The sequence below is a fragment of the Aedes albopictus genome, chromosome 2 (genome assembly GCF_035046485.1).
Source record: "Aedes albopictus strain Foshan chromosome 2, AalbF5, whole genome shotgun sequence".
Classification (NCBI taxonomy): domain Eukaryota; kingdom Metazoa; phylum Arthropoda; class Insecta; order Diptera; family Culicidae; genus Aedes; species Aedes albopictus.
The window spans coordinates 45,014,126-45,033,074 of record NC_085137.1 but is presented as its reverse complement, the minus strand read 5'-3'; the positions used below and the strand labels follow the sequence as shown (position 1 = coordinate 45,033,074).

Below are 18,949 nucleotides of genomic sequence, written 5' to 3'. Positions count from 1 at the left end.
ATGAACTTTGGTGCCCGGGAACCTATTTAAAAATCGATTTAAAGTTTGTATGGGAGCGATTTGTCGAATCACCCCTCGTCGCATTTCGTACTGGGCGGAGCTGTCAAGCAGTTGCCCAGCTGTCAAAAGGTGATTTCAAAAAATCTTTTTGTAATTGAATTTAGGTATCAAAATAAAGTTTTAAAAATCTGAAAAAAATCATACTGGCTTAAAAAAAGGTGCTCTTTCGAATAAAATCAAAAAATCAATATATTATTCTTAATTTAAAAACCCAATTTGAAGTTTGTATGGGAGCGATTCGTCGCATCACCCCTCGTCGCATTTTGTACTGGGCGGAGCTGTCAAGCAGTTGCCCAGCTGTCAAAAGGTGATTTCAAAAACTTCTTAGAAATTGATTTTACGTACTAAGATAAAGTTCTAAAAATCTGAAAAAAATCATAGTGGCTCAGAAAATGGTGCGCTTTCGTATAAAAACATAAAATCGATACATTTTTCAAATTTTAAAAACCCAATTAGAATGGTGTTCACTCAGAAATAAAAGTATACACGAAATTATTGCAGACTACATCCCAAATTGGACTATCACACTTTTTATGGTACGCCTGAAGTTTGATAAAAGTGCACATTTGCCTCGAATCGTCTCGACGTCTTCGGGGCACTTATTCCCAGTGGTGGAAAGCATCATGCGCTTGACGTGTTTTTTGGTTCGCATCAAACACAATCTTTGCTCACGCGCTCGCGAACCCAAAAAGAGAGAACGGTTCACGATTTCCCGAATCGACGAACCAACACAAAACAAATGTCGAACGAGCAGAATCGCAGTTGGTTCGCCAGAAGGATCACAATGTAGAGCACTTGGTTTGTTGCCATTTTTTGTACACTTAAAGGTAATTAGTTGGGTGTTTTATGATTATACTGGTCAGGTACCATACCAATAAATGATATCGACGAAAAAGTTTAGCAACATTTGATTTCATTACAAAAATATCGGCCGCGAACCTCTAAAATAAAAAAGCATCGCGCTTGCAAAAGATGCGATGCACTCGTTGGCGTTCGTGTCGTACGATCGTGAGCCACAAACGTGCGAACACAATCGCACAGCAAAGGTTTGCGATGCGATGGCATTTTTTTGTAGCGCCACCACTGCTTATTCCTCCATTCACAAGGAATAAGTGCACCGAAGACCTCAATTTGATCCGACGTATCCCTGCGCTGTAATCACACTTTGAAGGTGTGTGCACACTATTGTGTCAGTCCAATTTGGGGTGCAGTCAGCAATACTATTATTTATGGTCCACTGCACGAATTTTTGCTGGCCTGCTTACTCCCACACGAAATCTGACGTTTGAGCGGTGTCGGCACCGCTCAAACGTCAAATTTCGTGTGGGAGTAAGCAGTCCAGCATAAATTCGTGCAGTGGACCATGCATTTTGTATCCGCATCTCTCTCATTCTCTTTCTGTTTTCATGCTATCTGCCGTTTAGCCTGGGTTGAAGTAAAGTCATAGACTTAATAAAGTGGTAAAGTGATTTGTCAACCCAGACGAAGCAGCGGATAGTATGAAAACAGAAAGAGAGTGAGAGAGATGTGGATACAAAATGCATAAATAATAGTAATTCCGTGAATACTTTTATTTCTGAGTGTATGTCACGAATGTGCTCGGAAACGGGCCAACGGATCTACTATACTTCTTTCAGTGTTTCATTCGTGCAGGACTCCGACGTGTTCGTATGAAAAAAATAATTGGGAAAATCGACCGGGAACGCATCAAAAACAACAACATTCATAAAATCGGCTCGTAAAATAGACTATTCCGTTTTGCGGGTCATTTTTCTACGTCAAAAAAACACAGTAGGCAGGCTGTACAACGTTTGCAGGGACAGCTAGTGCTAAATATTTGAAAGTAAATTTTATTTAACGGGCTTGCACTGCACAATGGTCCAAATCCATACCTGTAATCAAAATATCAATTTCAAGCTATTGTTTAACGTTTTTCAGAAAACTCGCATATGGGAAACATGTAGGTATTGTCAGATTTCTTGAAACGTAAACACCGCGCGGTCGTTGAAATGTTTCAAAAAGGGGCTTTGCACAAAAGTTCACGCGGTCTATCGTTTTCGAAAGGAAACGCCGCAATGTTATTTCCCATAAGCATGAAGTAAACAGGGGGTGAAAACCGCGGTTGTACCTTTCGGAAACGATAGGCCGCGTGCACTTTTGTGCAAATCCCTCAATATGGTAAAAACCATCCATTTTTTCGAAGACAGTTGACTCTATCATTAAAATCAATCACTAATGGATCACTAAAATAACTAAAACGGCCGCTATGAAATGAACAGATAGCGCCACCGTAGCCTTGTGTGTTTGACGTAACTCGACTGCTGTCACTGTGTTACCGTCCATATACGGTGGCGCTTTTGTTTTGCTGCGGTGAGTAGCGGAAAAGTCGGCTTCAATGATCCACTGTGTTACCGTCCATATACGGTGGCGCTTTTGTTTTGATGCGGTGAGTAGCGGAAAAGTCGGCTTCAATGATCCATCGGGAAAGGAAGGGACCATCAGGGCACCCGATTGAAACGAATTGGACAGGAGCCTGGGACTGCCTACTCCTTGTTGTTAACAATTCGTGGATAGAGGGCGGGGTCTTCCACTCCATCTATTGGGAGTATTTTGTCAATCGAGGACTTGATTTTGCAGTTGTTCGTGAGAACTTTCTTTTAGAAGGGGATTTTCGCGCAAATGTCTATGCTTGCGGCTCCGCACAACCCTTTTTGGCCTTTAATACAGGAGAATGACTGATCACTAAGACCATTGCTACGGGAGTCCTCATCGCTATCCCTATTAAACATACGTAATACTTCGAACATATCGCCACATACAGACAGACGGGTCTACTCAGATCTCATCGTTTCACATTTTAACGGTTGGTTTGAACTCTATAGTTCTCTAATCGCTCGCTGACGACGCTCGCATCTTTTTAGCTTCTGTTTGATGCTTGCTCACTATCGCCACCTACTGAGCGGTTAACGAAACACAGCGTGATTGGCATTGGTCGATTATGTTTTAATGACGATGATTTTAATAGCAATTTCTTTTAAGTGATACATTGGGGTCCCGTAACGTGGGTAAATCACCTTATAATGGTGCGTTACGGCGTAAGATCTACCATAACAAATTTTGATCTTGTATTTTTTTAGCTTTGTTAATTTAAATGCAGAAAAATTCCAAGATCACAATTTGCTCTACTTTTTTTTCTTTTACATGTTATGTTTTTCATTGTTAATAAACCATTTCTTTCAGGAGGATTCAGGTAATTTGTAATTATGTAACTGTTGTGAGTCTATCACCATTTAAAAATCTATAACTTTACTTTTTATTTCAGATTTGGAATCGAACACCCAACGAGGAATTAGGAAAGGAACCAGGCATCAACCAAAAATATTGCGTGCACCTGAACGTTGACCAAACGTTTCCTTTGAACTTTACCCTTCCACTAACATCCAAATTCCCGTGACACCTAGGCCTGAAAGAATGTAGAGGTCTCTATGTACTTTCATAGGTGTCCAACTAATCTTCCTTTCCCATCCCTCAGCTGTCGCAAGGACGTGGCCAGGACAGCACTCGACCGTTGGAGGATTGAGTCAATCTTGGCTAAGAGTCAGAGATTAGTCCCAAATCTTTGTGCTTTGATAACGGACAGGAAAGATGCAACCCTCATAACAGCGATCCAGGGCTGTACCGCCTACGAATTTGTGCGATTTGCTTAATGCTAATGCTAATGCTAATTTCTTTTAAGTGATACATCTGTTTGTCTGTTTAAATTAATTATCTTTAGGAGCAAAAAAGGCAACGAACCAATGTGAGCCAATTGCGATCCTTCAGGCAAACCATCTGCGATCCGGCTCGTTTGACATTTGTTTTATGTTGGTTCTTCGCTTCGGCAAACTGTGAACCGCTCTCGCTTTTTGGGATCGCGAGCACGAGTACAAAGTTTGTATTTGATGTGAACCAAAAATCACGTCAAGCGCATGATGCTTTCCACCACTGGCTACAATAGATGGTAGAACAAAATTATCATCCTCATCAGTGCTGAAATAGTTATTTATGCAACAAGTTGCAAAATGATGATTTTTTCAGCACGAGTCGTACATTTATGCAACGAGGCTTGCCGAGTTGGATAAATACGACGAGTGCTGAAAAAATCGAGTTTTGCAACGAGTTGCATACAACATTTTTTGCAATTATAAAAAAATACCCTTGAGCATGATCATTTCTGACTGCCACACATGCCTCTAGAGAAACCACGTGCTAGTTTCCATGCGCACAAACCTTTTTTTTCAATCAGGTAGGCTGTGTTCACAAGTATCACAAGTATTCGGAGTTGCGTCAACAACGAGCTTTGTTTGCTACTGCTGGTTCTCACTTTACGTCTGTTTGGTTTACCAAATCAGAATTTTAATCATTTCTAATCAGATTCGGTCTGCCAAACAGACGAAGAAGCAGCCATCGAATCGATATAAAACTACGGAAGGCCATTAGTGTTTCGGAAAACCTGTGAAAAGTGTACCCTAGCAAAAGTGCCGAAAAGTACTACTTTTCGGCACTCTTAAAGGTGCTGAAAAGTACTACTTTTCGGCACTCTTATACTGGTGAAGAAAAGTAGGCCATTTCGGCACAATTTCGGTGATTGAAAAGTTCAATCTTATGCCATATAATTGCAAAAAATTAATTTCGGCATATCTAAATTCAATCACCTACAGCTCATTTTAGAAGCTGAACCTGAGAATATGGTATATGAAAAACTTGTGCGGCACATTTGAAAAGGGAACAAGAGGTCTTGTGCCTTTCTACGAAAATGCTCCGTAGGTCCTAACAACAACTCGCCCACGCAAACTAACATCGTTATCCAAAGGATTGATGGTTGATGAGGGCTAAGCAGCGACGTGCGAAGTCATTGTTTACCAACGCATAGATGTACTTTTCAAATGGTGCACCAGAAAGATAAAATTTTCAGATTCAGCTTCTAAAATGAGCTGGTGGGCGATTGAATCTAGATAGGTAAAATGACATTTTCAGCACTGCTACAACAGACAGGTTTACTTTCAATGCAAATTGTGAGTACGATAAGCATTTTATGCAATTCAATATCATAATTTATATTTTATCTAACTCATTTTAGTATCATAATGGCCATTTTTTCCGAACTGCTTCATTATGCAACTGAAATGAGTTGCATAATGAAAAATAGTTGTATAATGTTCATAATGCAACTCATTTGAGTTGCATTATGAACATTATGCAACTCAAATGAGTTGCATTATGAAAAAATCATTGCATAAAATTTTGTATGGAACTCGTTGCAAAACTCGATTTTTTCAGCACTCTTCGTATTTATCCAACTCGGCAAGCCTCGTTGGATAAATGTACGACTCGTGCTGAAAAAATCAACTTTTTGCAACTCGTTACATAAATAACTATTATGATAGTTTGAAAATGTATTTATGGTGCACATATTTTAGTCGAAAAATTTCATAATAACAATGTTAACTGTCCAGCTGTGAAACTTTATTCGGTAGGTCATTTTAAATGTGGTCATACAGCAAAAATATTATTTCGAAAAAACAATATCGAAAAGAAAAATGTAAACAAGTTGTTCTTCTGTAGTACAAGGAATAACAATAATCGATCTACTTATGTGAAAAAAAAAACGAAAAAGCTTAAAACTTCAACGAGTAGATTTCGCCCTCGGACTTGATCTCCTGGGCCACTACGTAGCCCTGCTTAGTCTGTTGTTGGAGCAGCGTTGCCACCACTTTTTTTGCATCTGAAAATAAACGTTCAAATGGTTTGGTTAAGTTTCGAAGAATCTAAACGTAAACCATATTAAGCATCGTTACCTTTGACGATGCACGTGTGAGCCGCGCATGGGAAGGCCAGCTCCTTCGGCATAGTTCGAATCGACTCACGCTTAACGGTCGCCACGTTACCATAGTCGATAAATTGCAGCAAGAATATGTTGTTCTCAGGCTGCGGCTCGATGCAAACGGCTCGGTACCACATCTTATCGAGGTCAAAGATGGCAATGCACAGTTCGTCCAACCTGGAAGGAAACGGTTTAGTGTTGTGTTTGCAGTATGTACATTTGCACAACTATTTGCGCAACATGTTAAAAACATCGTACATTTACAATATTTCATGCAATTTGTATCATGATAGATTAGCATCCACTCTACATCTCCACAGTGCTCTTGAGCAGGATATAAGTTCATATAGGCAAGTGATGTGATTCATGTGTTTCTTAAATAACGCGACATTGTTAAAGAAATCTGAATGAAGAATGGGTCGACATCTGCAATACCCAATAACGAATTATTCAAGGATTTTCGCAAATGCAAAACGAGATCTATCCTTCATGGAAACTGTAAAGTTTAATTTAATTAGGAGCATCCATCGTTGAAGCGACGGACTCGACAAAATGTCTTGGAATTTTGAATGAAGCGAGGGAGCGAAGGATAAGGCAGTGCAAGCTTTAGTGATTTTTCCTATTATTCTGATAACAAAACGAGTTGAAATCTACTTACTTTGGTGCATAACCATCGCCGCCACACCTTCCGGCCAGCTTGTTTACCTCATCGGTCAAGGTCGCATACCGTTTCACATTCTGCTCCGTCACTTCGCAGACGGTGATGGCCCCTTGCGCCAGATCGCTGTCGTCCAGGATGGTAAGCTTGACATCACTCTTTCCCGCCGGAAGCGGAATCAGTTGCAGATCGTCGATCTTCAACGTAGAACATACCGTCGCAGTTGCTGCCGCAGCAGCAGAGGCCTCCGCTTCTGCTTTCTTTTTGCGTTCCTGCTCCTCGCGATCTTTTCGTTCCTGCTCTGCACGGGCGGCTGCTGCAGCCGCCGCTGCCTGGGCTGCTGCCTTCCGTTCGGCTTCAAGACGCTGTTCCTCCTGCTTAGCCTTGGCTTCGGTCGCTTCCTTCGCCCTTCGACGTGCGTCCTCCTCTTCTTGTTCGCGTTTCTTCTTCGCGGCCTCCTCTTGTTCGCGTTTCTTCTTCGCGGCCTCCTCTTGTTCGCGTTTCTTCTTCGCGGCTTCCTCTTGATCTTGTTTCTTTTTAGCTGCTTCTTCGACTTCCCGTAGTTTCTTGTCGTGGTGTTCCATTAGGATGGTGACCAGCGAGCGACTGGTGCTCAGATCGATCAACTTGACTCCGTACATGTACGATCCGCCTTCGAACATCATTCGGAACTCCCGCTTGCCGGTTCTGAATGCATCCAGCTGATCTAGAACGCAGGCCTGATCCTTGATCGCCGAAACGTTCATGTCTCGAATCTGAACCTTTACGGTGTAGACTGGTAGATTGTTCACGAACCCGTTGGTGGTGTACAAGTTTTGCAGGGGCGTTTTCCTGATGTGCCCATTGTCCAGGTCCAGAACTTCAACCTCCTTCGGTGACGGAATCGAAAGGACGCGTGCCCGGTATGGCATCATGACGTCGTCCACGGCTACAACGACATCCTTTACGTTTGGAACGGCGGTCAAACGTGTCAATGTCGGCATTACCGATTGTAGCAGCTCGGTATAGACATTGACCTTGCCCTTCGGACAGATAATCACGGTTCCCACGTCCAGCACGGAGGAAATCTTGACAATGCTCTTGTCTTGAGGAATGTTCGGCCAATAATTGATCCCAACCGTCTTCAGATCGCAAACAAAATCCCCGAATTCTACCTCCGCCAGGGTCCGCTTAGCTTCAACGTCCTTCATCAGGCACTTCATCCGGCGTTGTTGCTTGTCGTAACTCAACCGCTCGAAGCTGAACGCAAAACTTGGCATATAGCAGAGTCGTTTGAATTCCTGTTCGTTCATAACCACATTGGTCAAGTCTACTTGCAACACGAGCCGTGGCTTGTTCATGTACTCATCCGGCAAGGAACGCATATCTTCTGCGTTAACCAACTCCACCGTTCCATTATCAATCGTGTACACAATCCGATTACGGTCGTGTTGTTCCATAACCTGAGCCCTTGACCAGCCGACTCCTTCGATTTCCACGCAAACCAAATCACCCACCTTGACGTTTTCGGCCTTCGGGAACTTTGCTGCGGCCTCCGGCATCTGAGTGTACAAAATCTTCATTATCGGCATCACCGGTTCTGACGAGAGCAAGATCAAAGCTTTCCGGGAAGAAAGAATGGCCACAATTCCGCCTTCGCCAACGACTTGGTTCGCCTTCCCAAGCAGTTCCAACAAACTCGTCGGACCCAGATCGATATCCACAATCTTCCGGTCAGCTTCCGATCGTACAATTCCGATCCGAATGGTTTCGGTCAGCTTGAGTGGCCGGTTCAGATTTCGTATCTCGATCAAAAAGGCGAATGCACGCAGGTTCTTCATCAGCGTGAGGGGAGCTCGCAAGTCGGATGCGGGCAAATTCGCTTCGTTCCCGTAGTCGATGAGGCGAACTTTCACCAAAGACTTGGCCTCGTCAACCTGGAAATAACGAGTAATGTAATTGTGATTGTTTTATTTGTTCATAACGATAACCTATTGCTTGTACCATATATAAGGTAATGTTAAGCTATGTTAAGTAACGTAATGAAATTTTATGCGTTGTTTAACTGGCACTTGGCAGCAATAACCTATTAGTGAGACTTACCTGCATCCGACTTTTAACGCTTTTTTAATACAATTTTATTTAATTTAACTTGACCTTGAAGATACATGAATGAACATCAAATGTTGAAGTAGTTACAAGTAGTGCTACGTAAACTTTTACTATTTAGCACTTGCAAGGCTTGCGAGGGATGAACAGAGCATCAAAAACAATTACAAAACCAAAAACATAACATACCTTCTCCAAGATCACCACCCGATAGTAAAGACCTTCGTACGGTGCAGCGTAGATATCATCAACCTGCACATCATCGTACTTGATGGGATCACCCTTCGGATTGATCTGCCCGTTGATGTCGCGCAACAACTTATCGCACTGCGTTTCGTGGTCCGCCGAAATGACCCAACATTCATTGGGACGGTTGGCCACAACGTACTGTACGATCACCTCGAAGGGCTCTCCGTCGGCTTTCTCTAGCGGGAAATGCAAGAGCCAATTGTTGCGCTGCTTGTTTGACGGCGGAGCACCTCCCGCTGGTAATGCCGCAGCCGCACCCTGACAATTTTCGACGTACTTCTTGTGATTCTTGATCATTTCCAACTTCAAGTTGGCCAACGATTGTGGCTTTTCGGCGCCAACCGGATTCTTAGGCTTCGCCGATTCTTTAACCATGCCGTTCTGGCCGATTTCCTCGATCTTCATCTTTGACATCCGCTTCTCGCAATCGGATGTCGATACGGTAATGTTACTAACCGTATTCGATACGCTTCCGTTGGATTCAACCTTGTCCTCCTGCTCGTTGTCGCATCCATCCGGAAGGGATGCTGTTGCTTCCCGTCCAACCGACGCCTCAACCGATCCCATCGGAAAGTTTGGCTTGCGCAATGGCCTCAGCGAGCGCCCATTGTTCGCCAGCATTCGGCTCGAAGCCTGCTCGATCAAGGACGAGCTTCTCAGGGGTAGCGTTACGCCACTCGCTAACACATCTAAATAGCTGTCGTTGGGGTACAGCTTGCTGCAGAATAAAAACATTTTTTAAGATCAAACAGCTTCAAACCAAAAACAGATTCTCAAAGGTACTTACGGAATAACGATGCAAACTTTCTTATGCTCGGACCAATCGCGAATCTGGCACTCGACGGAGCAGTACACTTCCAGACAACGGCTGCACATCAGACCAGCCGGTTGCTGGCAAAAGCCACACTTTTTCATAATGTTCATTATCACAGCTACAGACTGTACGCACTAGTTGTTTTCTCACTAACTTCTAGGTACTCCACGACTTTTAACTTTATCCAAAACGACAGCCGCAGAAAAAAAAACGCAACGAATCACAACACGCGGTTTTCGGCCGATTGAAGATCAAAGAAACCACCGGCAAACAAACCGCGTCCACTCGCCTTGAAAATCAAACCAAAAGTGCGAAGGTTGCCCGTTGTTTTCGCGCAGAAAAGCGCCGCGCCAATGCCACTGGAAGTTTAAACCGTTATCTTTCCAGGCCGCCATATTTCTCCTTCAGGAACGTCTTCGTCTGCTCTCCACTCTGAAAAAAATCTATTTACTAAGGGTCTGTTCCAATTGGAGAGTTAAAATTAATTTTCACTTAAATTTGACAGTTCGATAATTATTTCCTTAGGAGAACTGTCAAGTTTAAGTGTCGAACTGTCAAATTTAAGTAAAAAATAATTTTAATTCGCCAATTGGAACAGACCCTAAATAGTATACATCCCACGCTAAATCACTATTCGCCTGGTTGACCCCAGACTCGGTTTATACGCTGGGTATACAGGCCTAGTATAACTCGGATATACACATATTTTAGTATAAGTGAACATTATCTATCTTAGTTTAACACACTGTGTTCATTTGCGTGGGCGGGCTGCTGTTATGCCTTACGGAGCGTTTTCGAAAAAAACACAAGACCTCTTGGGCCCTTTTCAAATGTTGCTCCAGATTTAATACTGAACTGCGTAAAAGTGCTTTGTTTTTCTCTATTAAGAAAAACGAAAACAAAAAAGGAACAAATAATAAGCCCAAGTGAAAATTCAACTGGCGGCAATAACAACAACCTAAACACTAGCAATGATTGTCTCGTGCAAATCTGGCCTAGTTTAGTTTCTTATGTTAAGCTAGTATACCTTGTACACTCAGAAATAAAAGTATACACGGAATTACAATAGGCTCCTAAAGGCCTATCTCAATTTCTGCATAATTCGATCAAGCATTGATTAAAACGACACGTTTACTCATTTTTTAAGTATTCCTATTAGGTAAAGCCCATAAAATATATTTTCAAAAATTTTAATATTTTTTGCAACACTCCTTGTTTAGCACTCAATTTTGGGTAAATTTTGTTTACCGTGTATGTCAAACAGGAACATTTGTTGTCAAAAGTGAGCCAATGTGGTGTCTTTTGCAACCCGCCGTTTCACTTTCGTTACGTCAAGGTTGACCTCGAATGTCAAACAAGACTTGCTCATCATTATTTTATTTTCGAGTTTATTAACTATTCTGTTATTGTTCAAGTTCGGAAAAATTACCATTGAGATCAGAAAACCAAGCTCTTTCGTGTTATGCACCAAAAGCGGGAAAATATTTTTCATTTTAGGACCCTATTATTTATGCATTTTGTATCCGCATCTCTCTCATTCTCTTTCTATTTTCATGCTATCTGCCGTTTAGCCTGGGTTGAAGCAAAGTGATTTGTCAACCCAGACGAAGCAGCGTGTATACAAAGTAATGTGTAAGCTTGACGAATGATAAAAAAGATTAAATTTAAAGCTTATTACGATTTGTATTATTTCTGAGTGACACGGAACTACAAATCAACCCAAATTTAAGTTCTTTTGACGCAATCCCGCACCTCCGTGGAATTACTCAAATTTGCGTCAAACAGCGATAGTGGTCACTAGGTAGTTCTCGTTTGATCGCTGCAAAATTTTTCACCCAGTGGTAAGTTATTTTCACCCAGCGGAGGCCTTATTTGACGCAAATTTGGGTTTAGTCAAGATAACCCAAATTTGGCTTCTTCCACGGAGCCGCACGGATGTGTCGGTGCTTCTCTCTTTGTTTTTGACAACATTCGTGTGGGGAGAGGGAGAAAACAACCCAATGATGAGTAAAAACTAAAAGCTGTTTAGCCAAATTTGAGTTTTTAAAACTTATTCGCTGGGTTTAAATATTTTTCAGTGGAGATCCTCGTCGCTGATTGGTCGATGGATGTAAACGGCACATCGCTTGGATGTCAAAACTTTTTTTTTTCTTTTCGGTGGTGCATCAATCAATGGATGCACCCTAATCGTTCGGTGCACGTTCTTTGATTTTTGGCTGCATACTTTTTTTTTCTTTCCTCTGTCCCTTCAGAAAAGACCGACTGGAAATGTCATTTTTTCGTGTTTACAAAAAAAAAGTAAAAAAAATCCAGAAAATCCGAACAACACGCGCTACGCATCGAAAGAGTGGAGAATTTTGTTGGTAATATTCGTTTTCTGACTTAATTTAAATGTTTTTCCTCTACAATTTCGCTAAAAATTATTCTTTTTTCAAACAAGAATATGCATTCTATTATCTCTTTGTAAAAAACAAAAGTTACCAAATTCTATTTCGTCCAGTAACTTTTTTCCACTTACGTCATCTTCCGCAGCGCAAACACCGCAAGCCAGGAAATGTCATTGCTGCGAGTAGTGGGACGCGAAATATTTGCAGCCTACCGCCAAGGACTCGTTTCTACTCAAAACAGAACGTTCCTGACGTCGGCCTATCGGTTGGCGGACCAGCCAGCGTCTACGGAAGCCGGCGCAGAGGAGGATCCGGCCGAAGACCAGGAAAAAGGTCAGATTCGAGACGACCCGAAAGATCGAACGCGCATCATTCCGGTTGAGACCAGCATTCGGTATCTGACGAGCGAGGCATATCAGCAAACCTACCAGGGAGAGCCCGTGTGGAAGCAGTACCGAAGAAATCACAAAGGTACTTACGCGCCGAAGAAAACCCGCAAGAAGTGCATCCGCCAGGGTAAACTGGCGACGGGGAATCCCTGTCCGATCTGCCGCGACGAGTTTCTAGTGCTGGATCACAGGAACATCGATCTGATCAAGCAGTTTATTTCGGCGCAGAGTGGCAAGGTGCTGAGCTATCAGATTACCGGGCTGTGCCAGAAGCGACATTTGGAACTGCTGGTGGCCGTCGAGCGGGCTATGGACTACGGGTTGATTACGTTTGACGTGCCGTTCCGGGATTATGACTATTCCGAGTACTATCCGGCTCAGAAGCAGTAGATTGTGAGTGGAAAGTGAAAGGGTTGTAGTTTTGTAGCAATATTGTAAAAAAAACTTTTGAGAAGAAATGTCGGAAATTAGTTGCACCTATTTAGTTGTGGGCGGAGGGATTGCGGGAGTTTCTTGCGCAGAAACTTTGGTAGTTCTAGTAGATCCAAAAGATAGCATCATTTTAATAACGGAATCTTCGTTGGTCAAGGCGGCCACCAACTTGGTTCCCCTCGGAAAAGTCTTAACCAAGTTTGATGTTCAGGAGAAATCGGCTGAAAGTTTGAACCGGAACATCCAGGTAATCGAAGATCAACTGCTGAACATAGAAAGCGAAAGTCATGCTGTTACGACGGTGAATGGGAATCGAATATCCTACCGTTATTTGTGCCTTTGTACCGGAGCTCGTCCCAAGCTGATAGATCAAGCCAAAGGAAACCCCAATGTGATTGGAATCCGAGATACGGAATCGGTGCAGGAGTTCCAAAAGCGCGTCAAGAATGCTACTCGTCTGGCAGTTGTCGGGAACGGAGGAATAGCATCAGAGCTGGTGTACGAAATCAGTGGCATCGAGGTGCATTGGGTTATCAAGGATGAATACATAAGCTCGACGTTTGTCGATTCTGGGGCAGCTCGATTCTTCCAGGAACGTTTGACCACTCGTGGTGAGCAGAAGTCGATCGTAAAAAGGATGAGGTATTCAGAAGAAACGGCTGGAACCAGTACCAGTAGTGGAGCAAAACGAGGTGCAGCATTGGGTCCCGATTGGCACCGAACGGTGGACATTTCGGGGAAGCTAGAAAACGTTCCGGACGCGGTAAAAATTCACCATAAAGTGGAGATCGAAGAAATTGTCGAACAGACAGATGGATTTCCTCTGAAGCTACGACTTTCCAACGGAGAGCAGATTGAATGCGACTTCGTGGTATCAGCCACTGGAGTCGTTCCTTCTAGAAATTTCATGTGTGATCAGGAATTTCAGCTGGGCCCGGATGGAGGACTTTTCGTAAACTGGGAAATGGCCACCTCCGTGCAGGATATCTACGCGGCGGGAGATGTTTGCTATGCCGGGTGGGAACATGCTCCGCACTGGTTCCAGATGCGCTTGTGGACTCAGGCCCGCCAGATGGGAGCCATGGCTGCCCGGTCGATGGCAGCCAAACGCGCCGGGGAGACCATCTATCAGGACTTTTGCTTCGAAATGTTCAACCATGTTACACAGCTCTTCGGATACCAGGTGGTTTTGCTGGGACGGTACAACGGCCAAGGGTTAAATGATAAGTATGAAGTACTGCTGAGGATGACGCCAGGACTGGAATACATCAAGTTCGTCATGGTTGATGGCCGGCTCCAGGGAGCGATATTGATCGGCGAGACGGGGCTGGAAGAGACGAGTGAAAATCTGATTTTGAACCAACTGGATTTATCACCGTATGGAGAAGACCTGCTGGATCCGAATATTGATATTGAGGATTACTTCGACTAACATAATAGGTGGGTGTGATTAATTTGTGTTGATTTCCATGATTATATAAATTTCTTTGAAGATCATGAGATCTCTATTCACTCGGATGACTATCCCTTGATGTAAAGTGCAGATATCGTGTTGCTCAGTGTGTCTTCCGGGTTCATAAACTACATATAACACCAAACTTCCCTATCAGAAGCACTACGTACCACGAGATCTGAATCATAGCGTGTAATAAGATTTCATAATTATTTTTCATGTATGGGTGGAAAAACAATGGCGATCGAGCATACCTTAGAAGCTGTCATCTATACTTGGGTGGTGGTGCCCTACGTTGCAACTGGGATCAGCAGCACATACTTTGTAAGTGTTGAAGTGTGGCCCAAAATACTTACGCTTGGATACACTCACGGAGACAAATTTCGTTCGTTTGAAACAAAAAATATTCATGTTTATTCGGTAAACTGATAAAACATTTAAAACTAAAATATTAATTTTTTAAAACCAACTCAATTACATATTGATTTTTACAATACCCATTGAAGAACCCCCCGGTCCGCTGTCGAGTACATAAACAAAACTCTCAAGTTCCAAGTTCCAGCTGCAGCACCAAACAAGATTTCCTCTTGCAAAAAGTCAAGTTTCACCAAAAGTTTCCAGGAAATCCCATTGATTTCGGGAGCGTATGTTATCTACATGATGTTGGCATTGAAAGTGCCACGCGGGAAGTGGGTTTTCCTAGAGAAGGAAATTACTTTTTAAATTTAATTGGAAAACAAATATTTCCGTAGGGCCGACCTGCCACAAAAAAAAAAACAAAAAAATTTACATTTGTTTCTAACATAACCTGTCATTAAAATCAAAATATTTCAGGTAGACTCAAATAAATTGTCGATTTGTTCTGGTAACAAAAATATAACTGTTTGGAGCAAATCGAACGTCACATTTGAAGCAAATTCAATCCATTTTTGAAACAAACATGCATCTTCTGACAGGCTGACATTTCGTCAATTTTCATCCAATTTTTTTGAAGTCGCCCTTAATCGATCATAAATTGTACTGTGGTCAGGGGTGGGGGAGGAGTCTGTTTTGCCAAATGACTAAAAGTGGTTATTTCGTGTGTTATTGTGTTTGAGAGCCCCCCGCGGAACCTGTTTCAAGTGTTCTGGAGAGCCCCATTCTCTTGAAATCATGAAGTTTGATACGTCGCACGGCATGTTTAGGTTGCAAACTAATGACCCCGATGTCACCCCCGTGGAACCTATCCTAGATGTTCCGGGGTGGCCATATTAGTTGATACAGACTTCAGGGTATCATTTCTGACTCAGTCATTCGAAATCATGAAGTTTGATATGTCGCACGACATGTTCTGGATGAAAACCAGAAGTGTCCCCAACAGAGTATCTGAAAACACATGTAGGGGGTTATGGGGCAAGATGGCCATATGGGGCAAGATGGCCACTCTGTCTTTTAAGCATTAATTCGCAACACAAAAATATTTTCTGCATGGGTTGTGATTATAAACAATGCTTTATGTTAATAATGTGCGAAAAAGTTACTATTAGTTTGAAAAATCTGCTATAAAATAGTGTTTGAAGTTTGAGTGTTCAAAAACAGTGTTTTCTTATAGTATCAGGTCATCTGATTTTAAGGATTAGTAATAAAATAACATCGTTTTAATAATTATTTTTAATTTTTAATGGTGTCTATATGTGACTGTTGTTCATCCTCGACAATAAAATTGTAATGTTTTAAATTAATTATGTCATATAAAAAATGATAAACATATCGTAATCATTCGGGGCAAGATGGCCACCTGTGGTAAGGCCTATGTCGCCATCCAAAAATCAATCTAAAGCAGCCTTAAAACTGTTATTGATGTTTAGAAATGTTGCAAAACCACATAAAATTGCTTTTCATATTAGTTGAAGCAGTTAAAATTAATTACGATGGAGATGATACCTCAGAAATACTTTGAAGTTATTTGCTGTTGCACGGTGATTGGTTTCATTGAATATTTTGGCACAGGGATGGAAAATCGTAGCTAAATCCGCTATAAGGGTTCGTTACAAGACGTTGAATTACAGTATAGTGCATGAAAAGAGTAACAATGTATCTAAATCGTTTCGAGAAAAACAAGTTTGCTGAAAAAATAGACCAAATCATAGAACATTTCCAAATAAATTTCTATCAATTTTATTTCAAACATTATCATAAAGATAATGGTGTCAAATACTACACCATCTGTAGGCAAAGCGTTGCGGATGATTCGACCTTGGTTTATAGAACGTTGCTTAGGGATTAAAACATACTAATTGTAAAAAATTAGCTCTGTAGCCGTCTTGCCCCGATGGGGTGGCCATCTTGCCCCATATGGCAAAAATTCTATATCGAAAGTAACATTTTTCAAATGAATTTATTTTGCAATGGTAGTGCAAAATAAAATGCTTTTTTGTGTTAATAAGATAGAAAAGACATGAAACAAAGGGAATGAGTGTTAAATAGCCATATTCTAATGAAAGTATATGCTCCCAAGGCGCCTAAGCTTAGGGTGGCCATCTTGCCCCACAACCCCCTATACATGAATGAGACAATGTGCCATGCGCTGGTTTGAAAAGCGTCTCAAGAAAATTTGTGAGAGTTGAGATCGTAGCATGCTCATGAAAAATCTAATGTACCGTCAAACGGGGTGACTTGCAACACCTTTCAGCTTCAACTAACAAAAAATGTTGATTAAAATCAATTTTAAAATTTCAACTATGTGTAATAGTTTTAATAGCCGGCCCATCTATAAAATAGAGTGAACAAGTTATAGATTGATTTATTTTCAAACACGCAGATATAAATTTTAAGTTTCAAGCATATTTGATAAGTATTCTTGCTTCTATTGTGATATCGTTTGGGCTGACATTCATATTTTTGCATTTGTTTTTACATGGGAAACTGCATTGTGAATTCTTATATGGAAAGATTGGGCTCAAAAACACCAAGTTACTAATTTTTAATTTAACATAGGTTTTAACACAGAGAACAGACATCCAAGTCCAGTTCCGAAACTGTGTAAGGAATTTAACGGCCATTTGAAATCGGCAACACAAGTGGCAATAACGTGGCGCTGCAATCGGTTAACTTCCCATACTAATTAAATTCACCACTTGAAATGTTTCAATTCACCACTGACTGTGGCAATGGCCCGTATGAATAAAAAGTAGTAACTACTCGTGATTTGTAGTTACTACTTTGAAATATGATCCACTCCAAAGTAGTAGCTTTGGTATGAATAAAACCATTTTTCGAACAATGTAGTAGATACTACTTTCGAAAATTTCAAAGTAGTATTTACTACTTTATTTGTTTTTGTTTTGGTAGTTTATTCTCGGTTGCTCTTCTTCCACCAGTCAGCAATCCAGAGCAAACTATGGTCGTAGTATAGTGATTTTTGCAGCAGTTTCGTTATTTAAGTTAACAATGCTGAAGAAGTACTCCACATTCGTTTTACATGTTGCCACGGTGATCGTGAGGGCACCTTAGCAGGATAAAAATCTGTCTCAAATGCGCCATGCGTATCGGCATGCACTCAGGGCCTAGGGGCAGGACAGATCAAACGAGAGCAAATCTGTGTTCGAGGTGTTGCTCAGAATTCCTCACAGTTCCTCAGAATTTCTCCCATTTATGCCAAAGTGTGATCTGGCATCAATGTCAAACTGCAAAGTGTTGCATGTGCTGAATGAAAATTGCAGTTTTGTGGATGTCTTTCGACAAATTTCGTCGATCATTGCTAAAAAGAGTTACTCAGAAATTCTCCGAGTTGCTCGCGTTTGCACAGTGTCTTGCCCCTAGCTCAGGGCCGCCGCTGCGCCACAGGCCACGCTTCTCTCAGTAACCTCAACTCATCAGAACGTTAATAAAAAGCCGCAGAAAAAGCCACTATTTTCTGTAAAAAAATCATGAAAATTCAATTGCCACATCATCACGGCGCGCGGGGTAAATTGCTTCAAAACCCTCCCCATGGGACCACGACGGCAAAACATCGTATTTTGCTAGAACCTGATGGTACTTGAATCGGTTTCCGGAAGGTAATGTCCGTCGAAACTTGCATCTAATTAAACATTCTCGAAGATCACCCTTTTTGTTGAAAAAAAAAATAATAAGCGCAATCGTCAAAAGAGAATTGCAAACACAAGTTGTGATTTCATACACACGCATCACAGGCTTTGTAAGCAACCTCAGGAGCAGACTACAAATTTCTTGTAGTAAATACTACTTTTATTCATGCCGATTGTGGAACATGTTCCACAAAAGTAGTAAGTTCGAAACTTGTAGTGTAGTAAATGCTTTGTTTACTTTTATTCATACCAATAATTGTAGTACAGTGACGATTCGTTCGTTGAGAGCTCGTTAGATGGGCTGTCTCGATGGTTGTATGTTCACTGGTTGGGGCAAAACCCAACTAAAAAGCACTGTCACTGTCAAAATAGATGTCAAAACGAGTTTGACGTCTGACCGCCGTCGCATCACAGCTCCTGTATACAAAAAGTTTGCGCAAGTATGTGAGTGTTTCGTGACGTATTTCTCGACACTTGCGTGTGTCTAGA

General features: G+C 41.8%; 3 protein-coding genes across 4 annotated transcripts; 2 read left to right on the top strand and 1 right to left on the bottom strand.

The window, feature by feature from the left end:
- Positions 1-5,543: 5,543 nt before the first annotated feature.
- On the bottom strand, positions 5,544-10,059 carry LOC109432555 (uncharacterized). Of its 2 annotated transcripts, XM_062849583.1 has the most exons (6): positions 9,706-10,059; positions 8,859-9,636; positions 7,097-8,497; positions 6,582-7,066; positions 5,898-6,100; positions 5,544-5,824 (listed from the first exon to the last, which is right to left on the bottom strand). In XM_062849583.1, the coding sequence occupies exons 1-6, from the start codon at positions 9,840-9,842 to the stop codon at positions 5,718-5,720; spliced, it is 3,111 nt and encodes a 1,036-aa protein (XP_062705567.1). In that variant the 5' UTR covers positions 9,843-10,059; the 3' UTR covers positions 5,544-5,717. The 2 variants fall into 2 exon arrangements, with proteins under 2 accessions (XP_062705567.1, XP_029726862.1); XM_029871002.2 differs by having other exon boundaries at positions 6,582-8,497.
- A 1,932-nt stretch (positions 10,060-11,991) lies between these two features.
- Positions 11,992-12,901, top strand: LOC109432548 (small ribosomal subunit protein mS40). The gene is made up of 2 exons (XM_019708890.3): positions 11,992-12,095; positions 12,265-12,901. The coding sequence occupies exons 1-2, from the start codon at positions 12,001-12,003 to the stop codon at positions 12,896-12,898; spliced, it is 729 nt and encodes a 242-aa protein (XP_019564435.2). The 5' UTR covers positions 11,992-12,000; the 3' UTR covers positions 12,899-12,901.
- Positions 12,902-12,965: 64 nt separating this feature from the next.
- On the top strand, positions 12,966-14,437 carry LOC109421442 (pyridine nucleotide-disulfide oxidoreductase domain-containing protein 1). Its single transcript, XM_019695930.3, has one exon. It carries the CDS (start codon positions 12,966-12,968, stop codon positions 14,370-14,372), a length of 1,407 nt encoding a protein of 468 aa, XP_019551475.2. The 3' UTR covers positions 14,373-14,437.
- Positions 14,438-18,949: the final 4,512 nt, after the last annotated feature.